Source organism: Choloepus didactylus, chromosome 2 (genome assembly GCF_015220235.1).
Source record: "Choloepus didactylus isolate mChoDid1 chromosome 2, mChoDid1.pri, whole genome shotgun sequence".
NCBI lineage: Eukaryota > Metazoa > Chordata > Mammalia > Pilosa > Megalonychidae > Choloepus > Choloepus didactylus.
The window spans coordinates 240,783,410-240,804,209 of NC_051308.1; the positions used below are offsets into that span (position 1 = coordinate 240,783,410).

The 20,800-nt window shown below is 41.1% G+C and overlaps 1 protein-coding gene across 1 annotated transcript; it reads right to left on the reverse strand.

Moving 5' to 3' along the window:
* Positions 1-6,487: 6,487 nt before the first annotated feature.
* Positions 6,488-20,600, reverse strand: ERRFI1 (ERBB receptor feedback inhibitor 1). The gene is made up of 4 exons (XM_037828602.1): positions 20,464-20,600; positions 10,222-10,413; positions 10,037-10,113; positions 6,488-9,148 (listed from the first exon to the last, which is right to left on the reverse strand). Exons 2-4 carry the CDS (start codon positions 10,341-10,343, stop codon positions 7,962-7,964), a joined length of 1,386 nt encoding a protein of 461 aa, XP_037684530.1. The 5' UTR covers positions 10,344-10,413; positions 20,464-20,600; the 3' UTR covers positions 6,488-7,961.
* Between the last annotated feature and the right edge of the window lie 200 nt (positions 20,601-20,800).

The following is a 20,800-nucleotide window of genomic DNA, read 5'->3' on the forward strand; positions in this document are numbered from 1 at the left end:
ATAATTTTTTTTTCCTGTGATTTCAGGAGCCATTTAGTTTAGCAGGAGGGGCCGGAGACTTACATGCCAGGCTGCTGTGTGGATTGAATCTCCATAACCCTCCATTGCCCTTTTACATTATAGTCCTGGCTGTGACCCCCAAGATAATAGACCTGTACCACTTTGAATAATGTAGTGTACCTACTCCTATTTGAGGTTCACGCTTACAGAAAAAAAGACCTGCCAACATCAGGATTTGTTACCAGAAAAGGAGTTAAAAATATATCCTCAAAATTAGGCTATCAGATTTTAGAAGAATGCTTTTCAGTCAATTCCTTCATAGAACCAGTTACGGAGAGGTGAAGTGATAAACAGTTCCAGAAAATACAAATAGACATCTTCTAAATCAGCTACAACTTGTTCCAGTACACTGAGATGTATAAATAATACAGCAAAGTTTTATGTGCAACTCAGGGTGTGGTGTTTATGTATGATTCAGAAAGAATAATATGAGTTTGTATAGATGGAAATGGGCATTTGGGCGGGGATTAAGCAAGGACAGAATTATAATGCTGGGTGGGTGGTGGCACCTCTTTTTGCCTGTACCAGGGCTGCTCAGTGGAAGCTCTGAATCCAGGAAACTACAGCCTTTATGGGATTACTGAACACATAGAATTCTTAAACTGTACGATGTAAGTCATACACTTTAAGAAAAATACTTCACCAGACACTGTCCACAGGTTGATACTCCAGGATTTAGATAAGTTTTAAATGAGCATTTTAGTTTGGCAAAGCCATTTTTGTATTAGATTCTTATAAATGACCAGATTACAAATGACAATAACAAGTTTGCAGATTCTTGCAAAAGGAACAATTGAACTGATTCAGCATCTCTAAGTTTGGAAGCAAAAAAAAAACAGCTTCAAAAATAAAAACACAAACAGATTTCTGGCTGCTGTCCCCACACTCCTCCCACACAGCTGATGTTATTGGCAGGATCAACAACTGTTGTGTTACATTCTCCCACAAAGCAGCTTTCATCGATCAGTCACTGACAGGCACATGCCAGTCCATATTTTGGTTCCAGGGACAGTGACTTTATCCTTTTGTTCTGTACAAATGTGCTTTCTTTTAAACCAGGTCTGTTGGTTCTAAGGCTTATTTCTGATGGGCATCATTCAAAAATATTCCCATGTACCCAACACAGTGCCTGGCACATGACAAGTTCCTGATAATTGGTAGCTGTTAATTCTGTTAAACTAAAGACATCTGCAAACATGTTAAATTAGACACAGTTCCATCACATGAGACACCTAGTAAGACAAAGCTACATTGTGTGAAGGAAAACACACCACCATTTAGACTCCGTTGCTTTGCCTTTTCACACAACCAACTCCCCTGTCTTGCCAAGTGGGCTTTGCCTGTACTAAATTAGAGAGGACAACTGGAAAGTTGAGATATAAAACTGACAAAGTTAGGGCTTGAAACTTTTATGGGAAAATAAAATTGTGGCAATGCTTTCTTTCAGAAAGAAAAGAGAAGTATGTTATTAAACGGACTCTTGTTTTCTTTGCAATGTGTTGTTATAATTTGTATTGAAATGACGCACTGGGGCTTTAAGGTGCCTTCCCCACCCCCGAACTCTGCACTGGCAGTGAGAACTGAACTGGTGCTATCTTCACAGTTCTCGGACCATGTGAGTGCAGGCCACCTGCGTTCTTCCAAACAGACGTGTAATTAGAGGCTCTGGGGCTGGGATGACGCGCTGTGCCGACAAGTCAGATCATGCTTCGGGGCCACTGTGGGTGCTCAGAGTTACCTCTGCAGCCTGGAGTTGGGTTAGCAGCCCTCGGCTTCCACTCCTCGCTGAACTGGAGGCACTGTCGCTTGGCTTCTGGTCAGCCTAGAACTTCTATCAGTTACCAAGTAGAAACGCTGTGTACGGGAACACTAGCTCATCTAAGAACATCAGGACAGCTAGGAATTCAAAACAGGCAAACTCCAGCTTCCTGCACACTGGTCAGAGGCACCGCTGGAGGATGGGTTCAGGGCTGTGGCCCGGAAGACGGGCTCGTCTGACTTACACCAGCGAAGAGGGTACGAAAAGTCATGCTGTCTCGAGGGAAGGCGCTCGAGTGAGCCCTCATGACTGTAAAATGAGGAAAAAAGCACGAAGCATATGATTAAGATATTTATTTGCTGTGGATGCAAAGTTGTTTTCCAGGAAGGAAAGTGCTGCTTTTCTAGGTAGGAACATGTCCAGCTAACTGATACATTTACATTCCTGAGGGCTAGTCCCTCGATGACAACAGCCAAGCCCCCCCTTCCCCTCCCCTTTTAACTCTGTCTGCAATAAAGAGCAGATTTGTGGCTTTCCTGGATGCCATTTTGGTGAATCTGCACTCCTAACTACGGGCTTCCTTGCTTTGGGGTTCCTGGAGGTTCTGGGACCCCAGGGTGAGAGATGATGGCATTTGAGAGGCACGCAGAGCCCAGGGGCCTGGCAGCAGGCTCTCTTCGCAGGTGAAAACAAGGACTTGCAATGGAATCCTTCCAGCCCGTTCCCATCCCCCTGCCCCAACGCCTCTGCTGCCATGTGGTGGCTGACGTTGAGGAATAAATGAGTTACATGGTTGAGATGGAACTGATTTCCTGAGGTATGCCAAGTACAGCCTCTGCCACTCTGAATCCTGGGCAGGTAACATGAAAGCAGGGGTGAGCTTGTCGAAACATGCTCTCGCCGTAGATTTTCAGTGGCTTGGGCAGGAGGAGCCTGAAGTTGGATACAAATGAGTGAAAAGAAAGCATCAACATTCACACCCTCCCAACAATCAAATTGTGTTAGGTATGTCTAAATCCTATTTTTTCACTTAGTTATGGGGACTAGAAGGTGAGGCCAACCAAGTTTGAACAACATTTGAATGTTTTCTTCCTCTCCTTTCCTTTTTTTTCCACTTTTCCCAAATAAAAATCAAGCACTTCTTAGAAGTTGCATGGTTCACATGTGGAGTGGAAAAGGGCCAGAGTGTTTGTCAAGCGACCTAGTCTGCAAAGGAAACAAGTCCCTAGGTGTATTTTAGTGTGAATGAAACTTATCTTCTTAAGGACAAGGCTACCTCAACACTTCAGGCCCAGGTTAGAAATTCACCCCTTGCCTCCTAGTTTGTCCCTCGTTGCAGATTCAAAGATGTGGAGCCTCTGGGCTGTGTGCACGTGAAGGCCTTTGAAAGGAGCCACCGTGCGTGAGTCCTCAGAGCTTAATTAAAGAACTGCCTTTACCAGAGTGAATACAAATTAACCTCACATAAAACTTGGGCAGATCAAAGTTAACACGGGTCAATTTTATCTTGTTTCTCAATCACCATTACCCCAATGTATAAATATTTAAATAGCAACATTTCAAGTTATACTAACTTTTTACAAAAATCCTCATAGAAGGCAAAAATTAACTTTTCAACTGATTTTTAAAGTAGGACCTACTTTTGACTGTGGCTGTTTCTAAATCAAATCCACTGTATGAGTATTATGCCAATGTCAGTGTCAAATGTCAATGTACCATAATTTTGTAAGATGTTTTGGGGCTGGGTGATGGGTATCCAGAGCCAATCTCTACTATTTTTGAAGCTTTTTGTGGGTCTATAATTATTTCAAAATAACAAGTTAAAAAAACCTGTATGAAATACGGTGCTAGGAGCATTACTCATTTTTAAGAAAGTTCTGAATCCCCTAAAACTATAAATTAGGTGATGAAATTAAGAACCAAAGGAGACCAGCTACATATATATATATATATATATATATATATATATATATTTTTTTTTTTTTTTTTTTTTTTTTTCCTTGGAACCAGTACAAATGGATATGGTTCTCTTTTCTCTAATCAGCCATGGATTGCTCTAGAAGACTCTGTGGGCCTCTTTCTTGAATAGGGTCCCTGGGGGTAAAGAAATGTCCTCTTAGCCCAAGATAGTTTTCATAAAATAGTTAAGACATTGCTTGAGATATCTAGAGAGAAATAAGCAAAATATAAACATTAAATTCCAATTAGCATATTTTTGGAATTTAATAAAAGTAGGAGCAGGCAACACACTTGATTATTGCAGCACAGAAATTATCTTACAATTTAATAATATCCAAACTTTGAATTGATTTACAAATGAGCCCTCTTGACCTTAGCTTCTGCCTCCAATGAAACAGTGACTACTAATAAATCCCTTAGTTTGTGTAATGTTGTAAAATGCTCTGCTGTGGTCTCATTTATACTGATGAGGAAAGTGAGGCTCAGGGAAGTTGTTAACCCTTCACATAGAATGTGAGTAAAAGGTTGTGACTGGAGCCTTCATTTCCTGACTCATAGGCCTGTATTTGTTACTGGATAATGCCTCAGACTGGAAGATAAAAGAAAACTCAACAATGCATGAAGGGCAACTCAAGACAGGTGTTTTCCCGTCGGCTTTCTCATCGGCACCTGCCTGAGCCGCAGCTAAGAGCATCAGGCGGACCTGGGCAGATCTGTGCCATGAGAACTGTTTAGGATTCAGTTTGCTCCATGTGTTGACTTGGAGGAATAACTTAGCAAATGCTAGACTGTGTCCTGGTAGTTTGGCGTTAGCATAATGGCTAGGCATATTTGCTTGGCCAGGAAAAATCAGGGGAAGTACATTTTCACAAAATCAAGAAAAAGACAAAGATTAGAGGAAAGATGTAACTAATGAAAGATATTCTTGACCATAATATGAAGAAAAGGTAGTGGAGGGAAAAAGGCAAAAAATGTGATGCAGATAAGTGTTATGTGCTTCATTCAGACATTCCATCAACAAGGATTTACTGCCCAAGCTGTGCCGGTCATGGCTGGGCGCCAAGGAAGAGGGGCCAGGGAACTTGAATCAGAAGGGTGGTGGGTGTACCTGTCATCTCGAACCTGCTGCTTCTACCTCCTCAGTCTCTCTCCATGCCTTTCACTTGTCTCCCTCTCCATTGCCAAGCCCTCTTATCTCTGCTCTGGACTCCAGGAGCCTCTGTCTCTGTGTCCTTTTGCTTCTTTCCAGCCTGTTTCCCACACAACAGCCAGGCATCTTTTAATACAGATCATGTTACTACCTGCTGAGACTTTGAGTGGCTCCACTACTATTTTCCACCACCTATCCTAATCCTACTGTAGCCACACTAGCTTCCAGCTTCTGCAGATGTCCTGCTTTTCCCTGTCACAGGGTCATACACATACTTGTTTCCTCTGCTAGTTACTAGTCCTCCCTTTCCATTCCCCCCTTACCTTCAGCCAAGCTTCTAACCTTGTGGACTTCACTGACTATCATCAGGGAGAGGTAGGATCCCCCTTTGTTATTCTGTCACTGCCACAGTTCACTGCCTTTCTAGCACATCAAAAATTCTAATTGCTTTAAATTCCACAAGGGCAGAGACTGTGCCTGCTTTTCCAGGACCTAGCATGTAGCTGGTATTCAATAAATGCCTGCTAAATGAACTTCCTGAGCCATTTCTTCATCTGTAAAATGCCAGAAATTAATACCCAGTTTTCAGAGTGACTGAGAGTAATGGATGATCACAAAACAATGAACATGTATTTGGCCCTTACTGTATACCAGATGCCATGGTGGTTTACATGCAGTTGGCACAAAGTAATTCCATATCATAGATCTTATTACAACCCCCACTTGCCATCTTACCAATGTGAAAACTGAAGTACAGAGAATTTAAACCACCATTAGAAAGAGACAGAGATGGAGTTCTAATCCAGATCAGCCTAACTGTAGAGTCCACACTCTTCACTCCAGAGCATCAAGCACCATGCAGGATGCAGGTGGGGTGCTCAGGTCACTGAGAGCCATTGCTGCCACCACCCATGAAATAGAGGACCCGGGGAGGAGTGTTGGGAGCACCACAGGGGGCAGCGTGGGTTAGCAACAGGGCAGAAAGGAGCTGAGAACAAGGGAAAGGACCAAGGACGCTGGAGAGTACATGAGCAGCATTCACTTCCTCCTTCCACTAAAAGGCCACTAGAAGCATTCTGGGTGGCTGTGGACTCGCATCTTCAAGAGGCCAAGACAGGCTGGGATTCCTTTGGTGGTCCCAACACCAAACAAGAAACAAAGCCTCCCACAGGGCCCATAGTAATCCTGACCTGGGCCTAAAACCCAAAATGAGTCAAATCGAGTCTGTGCAGAGCTTGTTTCTTCCACTGCATTCTCCAAATTTGGACCCTCCCCACCAGATTCTCAGTATTTTGGTAGTAATTTACCAGAGTTAATTCAAGTTCACTTTCTTAGTGGTTATCAACAAATCTAAACAGCCCATTTTCACTGTACATTGCTTTATAATACTTAAATATAAATTACTCAAATTATTTGTCATTTTAGGGAATGACAGTAAATTTCAAGTAAATATGAAACTACAAAGAATCTTCCCTTTGTTTAAAAATGGTAATGTTGTCAAATTACTTGAGACATTTTATAAGAGTTTAGGCAAGAAACATTATTAACGGTGTCATAAATAAGTATTATAACTTTATTAAAATGAAAAGACAATATTCAAAATAATGCAACAAATGAATACTGTACATAATGCAGAAATCAGTGCCTTTTTCTAAAGCATGTTTTAACCTTCATTTAGTTCATACTAAAATATAATAAGCTTTAAATAGCTCAAATAATATCATTCAGCAGTTTAAACTGTAAACAGCCTGTTTACCTGTTTAGAGAACATTGTGGTAATGTACCTCTGTTAGTGAGCACCTTCTCTTTTGGGCTTATCTGTACAAGATAAATACATTAAAGCATGTGAAAATATGTGCACAAGCTGTAGGTCTCACTGGATCGAACTGAAGCAGTGGAGCAGCCACTTGTGAGAGTTTTAAAAGCAGAAAGATGCTGATGTGACCTCTGGAATTAAGACATACTGTGCTATTGGTCAGAAGTGTTTTACTTTGAAAAGCAAACAATCTCCAGGAAATACTGAATAGGAACCAGCAACACAAGGCCAGCTTGTGTTGTATTTATTTATTAACAGAGTCTAAAAAAACAAAAACAAAAAACACAACACACATCCCCACACAAAAAAACTCTCAATCACATAGCTAACTGCTTCATTATTGCTTAAAACTGTCATCCTGAACACTGGCAACTAGCATGCTTTCCGCCGAGTCTAGCGGGCCCCATTGTCTCTGTGGGGCATGCATGACAGTGGGTCATTTTAGTGGGTGGGATAAAGCAGGAATTGTTACAGAATAATTATTTACTGATTTTATCATTTCGTTTTTCCAAATGTGAGACACATACAGGTGGGAATATGGTTGCCAAATAAACTGCTAGCTCCTGCCCTCAATGAAACAAAATGAACCCTGGAAGTATCAGACTTCGGGGTGGTTTTTAACTAGGTAGGTACAGTCATGGTAAAGAACGCATACCCTGCATCAAAGGAAAAGACCATTTGCAAAAATAAAGGAAACAAAAATATAACAAGCCTAAAAGCCAGAAATCTTAAAAACTACTAAATAAAAATAATTTTTAATGATTCTGATCTAAACAAATACTGTATTTTCTTCCATTTGCTCAACTTTCTGTCTTATCAAGAGTCATTTCTCCAACTTGAGTTTTTATTATTCTGAATATATATATTACTCTAAGATAGAACCTAATTGGTTAACCTGCCACTATGGTCAATGGTTACACCACAAGTTTATATATTGTATATGATGTATGCATATATAAACGTGTCCCCATCCCCCCTCCCATCATCACATCTTTAAATTATAGACTTGAATGGACTTTTCTCCAATGCTAACAAAATCAGGGCTTCTCGCAGAACAGCACCTCACAACTGCTCTAAACCTCCCTCTCTGAGACCAAGAGAGTCTAACTATTTATCCTGCAATCTAAAAGATTTTTCTGTGACTCTCAATCAAATTGGAAAACTGCTTGAGAACCATTCCCTCCTATGTAACCTCTGCCGAATTATGACCCCAAAGTCTAAGGAGAAACCACGTAAGATAAATGTTTACGCTTCACATGGCCCCCCATGTCCATTTTTGTTTTGGAGTCCAGTTTTTCTGGGGCCGAAACTATACTGCAGTTAGCGGATAATGGCTGGATTTGGGTGCTTGGGTTGGTTTCTTCTGCTTCCCTAAAAAACTTTTCATATTTGTCCAGGTACGGTGGTCTCTCAGGTAGTAGGTAATAATGTGTTGAACTAACCTTCTTCCCATTTTCAATAATGGGCAGAATGCAGGGAACCTTACTGGCAGATCCTTCGCTGTTCTGTCTTTGCAGGGCTTTGCTACTGACATACTTGGGGTCAGGGGCAAAGCTCTGAGTGGGGGGCATGACCCCATTGAGGTAAGACGGGAGGCTTTTAGGGCTTGGTGTGCGGGAGTTACTCCGTGATAAAGGTTCTCTGGGTGGGACTTTGGGAGGCCGGTCTTCATCACTGTAGGTGCTAGAAGTCACTTCTGCTGACCACCTTCTATAATCTGGCTTTACTGGCCTAGGAGGTATGGGAACCCTCGGGGGAACCTCAGGTTTGTCTTCATCGGAATTCGGAGACGCTCTATGTAAATAGCTGGATATCCTTACGGCCGGCTTGTTAAAAGATCCAGCTGGTCCTGAATGAGATCTTCTTAATCTTCGGTGGGTTTGTGGTGGAGGAGGATTTGAAGTTTGGACACTTCCATCTTGATCGCATGCAAGGTTGAGATCTTCTGCTGCAGAAACAGCTGGGGTATCAAAATATGCATAATTGATCTGTCCACACCCACGGAAGCTTCGCCTGCCAGGAACACCATATTTGAAGTCAGAGAGTGTACAGTCTTCTAAGAGGAAGTCAGTATCTGAGCTAGTTAGGAATTCTACCTCACAGTCTGTCTCATCCAGAGAGAGGTCCTCAGAGATAGGCAGTGGTGGAAGGGGCCTAGAACCCCGTTCACAGAGAGTCGCACAGGGGAAAGGGGAAGGTGAGTTTTTTATGGGTGTAAGTGGAGGGGTAGAAGCACAAACCCCATTTACTGAAAGTTTCTTAAAACCACATGCAACTTGATCCTCTTCATGTCGTCCCAAGTTTTCACTTGGGGGAATAACAAGAGGGGGCAAGCTGGATTTCTGGGGTGGACCAGTTTCTGCAAAGCAGTGACCATCCACTGGAGCAGATTTTGACGTACGCCCTAGAAAACGAGTACGAGATATGAATAAAAGTTCAACAAGCCTCTCCCCACCCAAGTGAGGTAGAGCCTCAGCCACTTATGCTTTCTGCCTAAACTATTTGAAATACTTGACTGCCATAACCCTGAGAACACCCATGCAACAACCACAGGTGTAATTAGAGACCAGAAGATTGTTAATGCACATGATCTGGTTCAAAGAACAAATTATCTCTTCTATCTCCCTTGGACATGTGCATGGTGCACACCCACACAGGCAAGTTTGTGACGTGTGCAACACTCACAGAAGCTGAACAGCATATAATTTACATGAATACCAGCCTTGCCACTTGAGAGATATGACAATACAAGGCACACAGGGCATGAGTGAGATAAGGGCCTTACTGCCAGCACCCTCACATTATTTCAAGTAGATGGGCTCACTTGCCATGTGTCTAACTGATAAGGAACTCTTGACAAAAATGTATGGAACAGATTGTTCACATGAAAAGTCCTACAGACATACTTCACTAAGGTTTAAATAACATTTTTACTACTTTCACCGACCACGGTCAAACATGCATTCAATATTATTAAGAAAGATTAGAGATCTTGTCCAAGGTGTCTAAAAGTTAAGTATGCATCACAGCTGGGATTAGAACTTAATTCTTGATTTTAAAAGGTCACCTTCCACCAGCAGTTCCAGTCAGGAACCAGTGACTCAGGTGCAATCATTTGTGAAGAACAAGGGATCGTCGGAATCTGTTGCCACTAGGGGTCAGACTATTGTTGGAAATAGTTCAGGTTGTTTCCTCATTAAAAAAATAATGCTGGAGGACAAGCTAATACTAATCCAGACTGCCAACTTCCTCTTCCAGTGTTTAACTTCACTCAGATTTTCAGAGTACATACCAAGAGATGGCAGGTGTGCCTCGGCAGTGGAGTTCAGCTTGCAGGCCATGGTTATTGGGTCAATATTGAAAAAGTTACTACAAGGAAAAACACCTTGGTCATAAACATGTAGCAGTCTCATTATCTATCTCATTTTAACATCACAAATTTATATGGATTACGGTGGCATTATATTCCCTACTTACTTTCCAAACTCACTGCGACTGCCCCAGCAGGTCTTCATATTTCCCATGGCTTGGCCATTATGTAGAAATCCAGTTTTTAAGGGGACTCTAATCTCCTGAGCAGCAACTCCTGCTGTTGACATTGTGCCTTATTTTGGGATGACTCCAAACTGGGAAGCCCAGGGGTTTTAGTCAACCAGTAGCTTTCATTCCCTGGGGAAAGGGGGTTGGGTGGAATGAGAGAGTAAGGGAAACAATTCAGAAATACCTCCATTAGGATAATGTCAATCACAGCATAAATAGTTAGCTTTAGAGAATCTGGGGGGATGTTGACAGAAAAATTTAGTTGCAGACTTAAATTTATTTCTTATGTTTTTATATTAAGCAGTTCTTCTTATGAGGGCATTTAAATGTAGACATTAAAAATAATTCTTTTGTAAATACTAATCCAAGACTTCAAATATTTCAGTAAAGTCAGAAACAGTCTATTTCCAGCAAACGCAGACCCCTTATTGCAGGACCTGACAGTTGCACAGAAAACCACGCTGTTTGCCAAAGCACACTAACCTTTCTCTAACCTCCTATATTAAACCAACCTTCCAATGTATGGTTGTGCTGGGCACAAAGCACAAGTGAATTGTACTTATTTTCCCCAAGCTCAAAAAGTAATTTCAAAATTTATTTATTTTATACTGCAGAACTAATATTCACTAAAACCAAATGCCTAAATTAAAGAGAGATTCTGTGGTACCAGCTCCTGATTAGCTCACAGCCTAGTGTTTACTTGATTTGGATTTCAGGGTTGGCTATGGAAGACAAATTCTTCAGTTATTACTTGTTCAGAAAAGAAACAGTTATATATGAAGATACTAATTTCCATTATTCTGTAAAAATCAAATTCTGCAAGATTACTAGCTTCAGTGGAGTCCTGGAGATAGCTTTCTCCCTCCCTTTTCAAGATAAATTTAAAGATGCACTTTTTACATCATCCTTTGTGAAATGCCCAGGAGTTCATGTCTAGCCTGGATCCTGGATGCAAGGCATGGATTTCAAAGCTAAGTACATTTTTCTTAATCTAGTAGTTCCTAAACTTTAGGACCCCACCCCCACCCCCACCCCCGGCAGATTTTACATGACGGCTTCCCATAGCCTCTTTTTAACTTTCGTTTTAATTATTCTTTAAATAAGCTTTAATAAGCATCCAGCAGACCCCTTCTCTGCCAGAAGGTCACCAATATTCATATCATCCATTTCAGATATACATGTTTACTTACAGTAAGCTTGGTTGCTAGGACATGATTTATCGACTATCTATATAATGTTGACTTGTGGGCTTTGTTCACATAACCTTTATCATATAACACTTTCTAATTCTCCTAATAATCATGCACACACCTACTGTGTGCTAAGCACTCTGCTAAGACCTGAGGATGACGCAAAGATGCATAGGACATGTTTGCTCTAGGGGGGTGGGACACAGGTTATTTTTCAGCTTTGTTTTTAAAGGCTCAGCAACTTCAAATCTATTGTTTATAAATCTGTCACCTTCTACTAGACTGAGAGCTCAAGAACAGAGCTAGGTCCCAGTCACCTTTTAATCATCAGTACCTGGGACATTAGTGGTGCTCAATAAGTGAATGATTGTTGAATGACTGTTTGATGCCATCTAATTATTGTCATCTGTACCGAGTGTATGCAAGGTATGAGGCATCGGGCTTTTTTTTTTAGCTGAAGATCTAAAAAGTACTCTGGAAGTGTTTATTATTTTTTTTTCCATGTAAAAAGTCGTTCTGCAGGTTAAAGATTGCAGGGATGATGTAAAGAGGAAGAACTCCAACTACTGATTCTGTTTTTCACTCTCCCAAAGTCAGCTGTTTTGATACACTAGGCAGAGATTTAAAAATAGGTTTAGTATGATTTCAAATTAGTCAAGGATTCTTTTTCTTTAATTCAGTCTCAAAGAAATGATTAAGAGAAAAAAATCCATTGTTTAAGAAATCTAAATCATTGGGAATTTTTTAATGGTTGATTTTAGCTTCTTATTGAAATGAAGCAAATATGTCATTTCCCCATTTAAACATACACTTTCCCTGAATCAAGCAGAAGTATAAAAAATTTAGAAAACCAGTTTTTAAAAATATTGCTGAGCTTTCTGCCTACTTAGCCCAGTGGTTTATGGTGCTTTTACTAAGCATTCTACAAGCACTGGCAAGACTAGAGGGAAAGTATCTGTGGTAACATAAAAATGAAAGGCAAGATAGGAAGAAGAATATGGTATTTAAGTAGTTTGAAAGCACACGTTTGAAGATCGCTCATCCAGATTACAGGCAAATGCTGCAGGGGATTCTGCAGGCCCAGCCCCCACCTGTCTGCAAGCCAACAAGTCCTCCTAGTAATTACTGTGTCAGCCTCTAATGCCATCTAAATCTTAGCTTTCAACAGAATGATTGTGTAACCATCGCCACTTCTGAAATTGCCTTGGAATTCCAAACTTACATTTCAGTGGTCACTTAAAATTATTTATATGTTCTAGAAAGTTATTTTTTAAGCATTGTTTCCATCACCTACTTGTTAGCTTTCTTAAGAAAAAAAAATTTTTTTAGTATAAAAAGAATTGTGTTCACTAAGCCAGCTCACTTCTGACCACAATAGTGTCTTTGTGTATTCATAGAAGGTGACCTGCCTCTAAATTTCAATGGGGAATTGTGAATGGGCCATGTTATGAAACTGTCTGAACTTCCTACTTGTTTGCATGGGAGAAGCTGAGGAGGGCAATATAAGTGCGTGTTCTCTTCTTTTGGAAAATAACTTAAACTGTACACTTAAAAAAGGCAAGGTACCATAGGATTGGAAGGAAACTTTTAAAATGTATCCCTTAGGTTGTACACTGAAGGGGATGAAGTCACCTGGGACTCTTTGTACATCTCTCTCAAAATCCTTTAGCATTCAGTAGATGTATTCTACAGGGGAAAAATGAATCCATTTAGTCAATGTCAAGTTAAAAGAAACACACTGTTCAAGTGAAATTTCACTAATGCTGCAGTGTTTCAAATTTTATTTATTCCCTTTCAACTGAAAAACTAGCTGTGCCCAACAATTCATCAGGAAACAACTGAAAAAACATACCTCTGTGGGAAAATCAGTATGTAAAGGAACAAGATGGCACTCTGTTATGAAATGCAAAATGATGAAAGTTAATGTTAATCCAGACAGCAAGGCATGGACCAGGATCCAAATAACTGGGCATAATACATTTCCTAGAATTTATGAACTTAATCTCTTCAGCCTTTTTACAGTATCAAAAAATGCAATTAAATACCAATCTCAAATAAGAACTACCTTTTCCTGTTAATCTCTCTTGATTTTTTCTTTTAATTTAAGGGAGGAGAAAACCACACCCACACCCTACAGAAACCATGTGTTTCTCTACATATGCTCTCCCTTGGAGTTTTAGCCACACTTCTATGGCTTCAACTACATCCGGGCAGCTCCTGAAAATTTGACTCTAGCCCTGGCTCAAGCTTCAACTTTTCATTTACTATTCTCTGGTGATTATCCTTCCACTTGGATGGTCCTCTGGCATGTCAAATTCTGCAAACCAAACTCCTCCTTTCACTCACTCCCCCAGCCCTCCATCCCTAAACCAGTTCCTGGTCTAAGAGGATCACACGTCTCAAGGCACCATTTTCCAAACTGAGGCTCAGCAGATACACATTCAATCACCAAGTTCCATAGCCTATTTCTACATTGTTTCTCAGATCTATCTTCTTCTATTCACTGGCACCATTCTGCTTTGGGTCTGAAAATACCCACTTCATCATACCCACCAGTACCAGCTCAAAAGAATCCTCAACTACATCTCAAACTCAGACCTTCCACTGCTCAAAAACCTTCCAAGGCTCCTTAGCCTGGCATGCAAGGCCTCCCCAACACTGCCCTAATCTATCTTCTTCTAGTTCTTTGCCTTTCCTTTTCTCCAAATATCTGTTAGAATTCAACTTATTTTTTAAGGTCATCTCGTATACAGCCTTCTCCATGAATCCTCTGCTTTCCATGAAAAAAACCAAAGCAGTGTGTTACTATGCTCTGCGTTACTGGGTTATTTTGTGCCATGCCTCAACTCTCCTTCCACCCTCCAAATCTTCTAGAAGACCTGACACCATTAGTTCCTAATAATTATTTATTAAATGATTAAATTCTCATTTAATTTTTTAAAAAGTAATTATATGAAAGATTCGTGCATACTGTCAGTAAAGAATTAAGGGAAAAAGCAAAGATTTTAAAGGATAAACTTCACATGCTGGAGTGGAAGACTGCCCGGTAACAACGCAACAAGTTTAGGATACGTAACACAGGGGAAACTTATAAAAATCATTTCCAAAATTCCAAAGTGGATAGTTTGCAGACTTGGTAGAATTACAAGTTTAAATGGTTAACAAGGTAACTTTCCAGTTTGGTTTCTGTTGCTCCCTAAGTATTTGAAGTGATTAAATTAGGGAGTGCTTCCTGAACGCAAGGAATTTTACCTTCTCTTACTCACTATTCCTTCTGGATTACAATGTACCTATTGTGTTTTTGTGGTTAAATTTAAATCCGTAAAAGAAGTTACACTAAAAGCATACTGCACATTCTTCACTAAGGTGAAATCACATGACTTGCGTTTGAGGAGTCTCTTTGAAACCATTTTAAAAAACCAGGCTACCTTAAGACAGTAAATATGCTTACCTCGCCACCAGATCTCATTAATAAATCTCAGGAGCAATCCACAGGAGGAGGAGGGGCACATTTTTGTCACACAACTCATCCAGTTCTGCCCAGTACTTCCTTATTTAAGTGTGTGATGTAATTTCCTTCTTTCAATCTGGTTTTAGAACCTGATTTCTGTTTATTCAGAGTGATAAACGGTCTTTTCAGCTGCATTTAAAAATTACCTACATAACTAGATCCATACCCAGAGAGAGATAAGGTAACTACGTTTAGAGCTAAAATTTGTAAAACAGAAACTGATTTAGGGACATGACAATTCCATGATTTTAGATTCTCCCCAAATATACCAATGTCTGCAGGTTTATCTTTATGTTCAAATGAAATGATCACCTTTGGGAAAATGAAAAAAGCTACTACCAATTTTAATTATTAGTATCTAAAGCACTAGTAGCCAAACTATTTGACACATTGTTTAGCTGTTTTAGAAAATTTATTTTAATTTTTATGAGCAATCTAAGAAAATTAACGTATTCACTATTTCTGATGGTTATAATGTGTAATCTGAGTTTGTTTACTCCAATCAAAAGGACAATTTTGCACAGATTTTTTAAAATAAAGGCTCCAATTCAAGTTTTTTCTCAGATTTCATTTTAATAGGCTTTAATAGGTGGTTTGGGGCTAGGGAAAGGGGGAGAGGGAAGTTAAGAAAATTTCCTTCATTGAAGAAAGTTTCCTTCATTGGACCCTGCTACCATGGAATGCATAAAAAGCCTTTAAAAGCATAGAAGACTTTTAAGCATTTTATGTTAATCAAGTGCGTAAAATACTCCTGCATGAATTCAAGCTAAACTTGATGGTTTCAGACAAATTACAATGTAGTTCAGTGTAGTGAGGAGGAATATTTTATCACGCTTGTAGCTCCATTCCTCAGAGACTGTTCAACATGCCTAATTCATAATGGCTTATTTGTAGATGGTGAAAATTGAGGCAACAAGGAAAATAATTTATCTAAGCAGACTGAAGGGAGAAAGAGCTCTAAGCAGAAGCTAAATCTTGAGACTGCCAGATTAAAGCTAAAAGGCATGGTTTGTTGAATAATTTTGAATGCTTTCTAGTTAAGCATTTTAAGAAATGGCAAGTTAAAGAAAAACCTATTCGTTCAATTAACACAGTCATCATTGATTGCCTTCTTTTTTCACTTGGTTTCCTACAAACTTTTATTAGTGTGATAGCAGGCATCCATTTTCTTGTCCTTTGTACTTTTCATATAATACAGTCAAGAGCACTACACAGAGAGGATGGAAAAATGTTATTTCTTTTTCACATATACATAATGGATTTAATGCCAAAATAGAATTCTATCCTATTCTTAATGAATTCTATCTCAGTGACAATGAGTGCATTTAAGTCACCCAATGGTTGTGGTGTGATGGTGACAATGAATATAACACCAATGAGAATAAAAGGTAGCATCCACTGGTTGTTTACCTGCCTGGCACCATTCTAAGTGCTTTTTGTGTATTAACTTCTTTAATCTCTCAACAACCCTGTGAGGGGGGCCACTATTATTACTATCCTTACAGATGAGGAAACCGAGGCACAGAGTTAAGAAGTTTGCTCAGGATTTAACCAAGGGAGCCTGGCTTCAAAGTTCACACTCTTCACGACCACACTACCTTTTCCGGTCCCTAAGGCTCTTGAAACAGGTGGAATAAGATTTGACCTAGTACCATGCTCAATTTAGAAGGATAGCTCAGATACACTTTTTCAGGGATTTACTACTTGGTAATAGTTTTGCTTGGGTAATCCTTAGCCTATAAAAGTTCCTGTTTTACTTTAACTCCTTCAAATTCTGCTATGAGAGTTATTTATTGTAATTTAAAAAGGGAGAGTTTTGGGTGTTCATTTTACAGTCCATGACCACTTCAAACAATTCCTTTGAAGCCCTCAATCTTTATTGATATACTGAAGCCCCACCACAATATAACTAACCGTTACCACACGGTGTTTGATACCGGTCTGCCTTTACTCGTAAAAAGGGGTTACTACATATACCCAAAGGGCATTATCCACAGCATGGATTCCAATGGTGGCATTATAATCAGGCTCTACTGTAAAATCCGGAATTCAATAACAGAACATGTGTAAGGCCCTCTACAAATTACAAAGAACTTTCTTTCCCATTATCTCACTTGATCCCCACAACATCCTCTAAGAGGAGGCAGGGATTATAATCCCCACTTTGCAGATGAGGAAATGAAGTGAGGTTAAACGTCTTCCTCCCTGTGATCAGTGAGGCGGTGACAGCTCCCCTGCCCTAGCCCAGGAACTCCACAACACCTCACAACCTCTCCTTTCTGCAGGATCTTCACTTTAGGTAACAACCTCCTGGCTCCTGCTCACATTGCGGATCATAAGTGGGGAAAGTGAAGGAGAGGACGCGAACTGACTTCTCCAGCCCCAAGTGCTGGTCAGGTGCAGAGACAGGAACACAACTGGAACTTGACTCAGTGTTTCGCTCACAAATTCTTAGGAGGGCATGGCTTAATTTATTCTGTTCACAAATGTTTAGCAAATACTTATTCTGGGTTACATAATATGCTAGGTGAGAAAAGGAGCCGTGGTTGCTGCCTGTTGAAGCCTTCACTCTAATGAGGGACAGAGACAATAAGCAAGCAAACAATTTCAAATTGTAGTAACTCCCAAGAAAACAGTATGGTGGATTGGTGGAGGCGGCCCTATTTACACAGGTGGTCAGGGAGGCCTCCTGGAGTAGGTAACTTTTTAAACAGAAATCTGAAGGATGAGAACGAGGCAGCCACAAGAAGAGTTAGGCAAAGAACATGCCAGGCAGAGTGAACCGTATTTTTTTTTTTAAACAATCTGTATCTTTTTGAGTTTCATATTTTGTAAGTGCTTCATAAGAACTTTTGGACAATGTCTTCTAATCCTTATTATTCCTACTGTTTCCCCCGTTACTGTACTGTTTTGTTGAATCATGGCATTTTAGAGTAGAAAAGAACCCTATTCATTCAGCCAGGGCACCATATTTTAAAAATGTATTTATTGCAAGCTGGAAGACTGGGACTTACCCAATTGACATTATGGCTCATACTATTCCTATATAGCCAAATGGTCTTTAAGTAACACTGCCCAATTTTATGGAATAAAGAAATTTTACTAAAGTTATCAACAAAGACTCCAAATCTCAGAATCTTTTGATCCCCTCCTGAAATATGAATCGCACACTAATTTTTCCCTACCTTAAAACGAATTCTCTTTTAAGCTAGTAACTTACATTCAGGACCCTGAAGCAAAGCATGTGTTTATACTGAGTGAATAATGCCAGAATACCACAACTGGAGAGTGTTTATCTAGTGAGTTATTCATTAGCTTTTATAAAGCATGGCCAAACACCAGCACCAAAGGATGCTAGGTGAATCCTGCTGATGAGGTACCTATTCAGATTTATTTAGATTCCAAGCAGAGTGGTTTCTCCGAACAGGGAGCCTATGACATTCAAATTCCTGGAATTACCCTTGGCACCACCTTTTCCCTCCTCTGCTCACCTTTCTAAAGCAACCTGATGGTATGTAGACAATCAGGTCAGTTTCAAGCATGTTAGATTGTACCTGTAATTTAGGCAACTTGCTTTTAAAAGCTACTATTATTATTAGCAGAAAGGAAGTATTATCTGCTTCAACTTCTGAGAAGCAGCAGTTAAGAGTAATTTTCACACAAAAACTCAAGTCTATGGTATAATTAGATTTCATGAAAAGAAGTTATCTATTGTGAACCAAAGGAGGAAAAACAATTCATTAAAATAGTAATTTTATCTATCTGTCAAAAATACGAATAACCCAGTCATTTCATAACAGCCATTAAAAAACTGAACAGATGTGCTTTCCCACCCTTATCAGTGACTGGTCCAATCCTGCTGAGCCTTAATAAAATGTGCCTACATGCAGTTATTTATCAACCATCAGCTAAGTGCAAGGCTGTGTAAGATAGAAGCTATTCAAGGCAGAGTTCCTGCCCTTGAGGAGTTTACAATCTATCAGTTAGGTTAAAACTTGTTAGTCCAAGACCTCTGTCACCCATTAGCTAGTGTTCAGTGGAACACACAGCTGAAAATAAACCTCTGTGTGAATGAGGGAAATGACAAAATAGTATCTTGTGTACATGCTAAAACCTACGTTTATCTCTCTTCAAAAGCACTAAAATCTGGAAAAGAGCTTGGTTGATAACATACTGGTAACCAGTCATAGTCAGCATGCTAACAGGTAACTAGTTTCTTTTATTTTGGTTTTAGCAAACTTAAGTCAGTTGCTGAAAAAGGTACCTAGCTTGTCTTTGGTCTCTGTTTTATGTAAATTATCACTTAAAATTGTATAATTACAGAAATTTAAAAAAAAAAAAAAAAGGAAGGAAGGAATGCAGTTTAGTTTTCAAAAAGCAAGACTAGGTATGGTGAACTTAGATGTTTCAGTCTCCTCAATGAATTTATATCCATTGTATTCTTAAGGCTGATTTAAAAAGCTCAAACCTTAGGAGAACACTTGTTCTCCAGAAGTTTAAAAAAAAAAAAAAAGGGGCTTTTTACACTCACCTTTCTTCACCCCTGACAGTTGCCTAGAAACCAGTCCTGCCCTACCTGTGTTGCAGGTGTACCTAAAGTCACCAACACATCTCTTCTAAAGCTACAGTCTCTATTCTGACTGCACTTAAGTTTATGACTAACAATCTATTCATATTTTTATCAGGTAAGAGACTGGTTTCTTTCAAGCAATGACGAAATCCTAATAAAGACTTAGCAAGCACCAATACAGCACCAATCACGGTTAAGAAGACATCTAATTTGTACAAGCCCATGAGCTATATATGAGAGAAAGACCCAATAAACTGTTCACACTTTGAATACATAATTCTGCAGTTCCATTCGTTTTGAATCAGGATTTAGGACATTCAGAGGAAAGCCGCATGTTTTTAAAACAGGGCGGAGAATGGGGCACGGAGCTACTCGATGAATTAAAAATCACTGACTAGGGACTGCCTTCGTCGCTGAGACTGAGCAGGGACTCCCGAGGCTACACGTAGCCTCTCACCCAAGCTCTGAGGACAGGGTTTACCGGCACACAGTGGTGAACGGGGTCACGCAGCCCCGATTTTAAATAAAGGGGAAAATGGGAGAAAAAAACAAACCACCCAAAAACCAAAGCCAGAAATCTTCGGTCGCGGAGAGGTGCAGGGCCCTGGCGGGGCGGGGGCCGCGGGCGACCATGGCTGGGGAGAGGAACAGAAGGCAGGCGCCGGCAGCCCGCGGCGCCCCCCGCGCGTTCCCCACCGGGGGTCGCCCCCAGGCCCCGTCCGCGCCGCCGAGGGGACCGTCTGTGCCCCGCACCGCAGGCGTCGGCCCCTCCCGCGCTAGCTCCCCCCGCCCTCGCCTGGGGAGTCGCCCGGCGGCGCCCCAAGTCCGGCGGCCGGCGCCGGGCACTCGGAGGAGGCGTAGCGCGGCACCGCCCTCCCCACCCCCTCCGGCCCGCCAGGCCCCCTTACCCCGGCCGAGCCGCAGCTCCCCACGGCGCCCTCCCGCGCATGTCCGTCCCGGCTGGCTCAGCGCCTCGGGCTCAGCGGCCTGGACATCGCGCAGGCGCCTCGCCGCCCGCCTCGCTCGCTGTCACTGCCTCACACTCGGCCGCCGTCACCGCGGCCACCCCAGCCGCCGCCACTATATAGCTTGCGGGCGGAGCCGTGACGTCGCCGCCCGCGCCCCACCTCCCTCGCGCAGCCAATCCGGGCCGTGAGCCGCTTAAAGGGGCGATGCCGCGACTGAGGCGTTTGCGCGGGGCCCATCGTGGCGTCGCGCGGGCGTTGCGGGAGGGGGCTTGTGTCT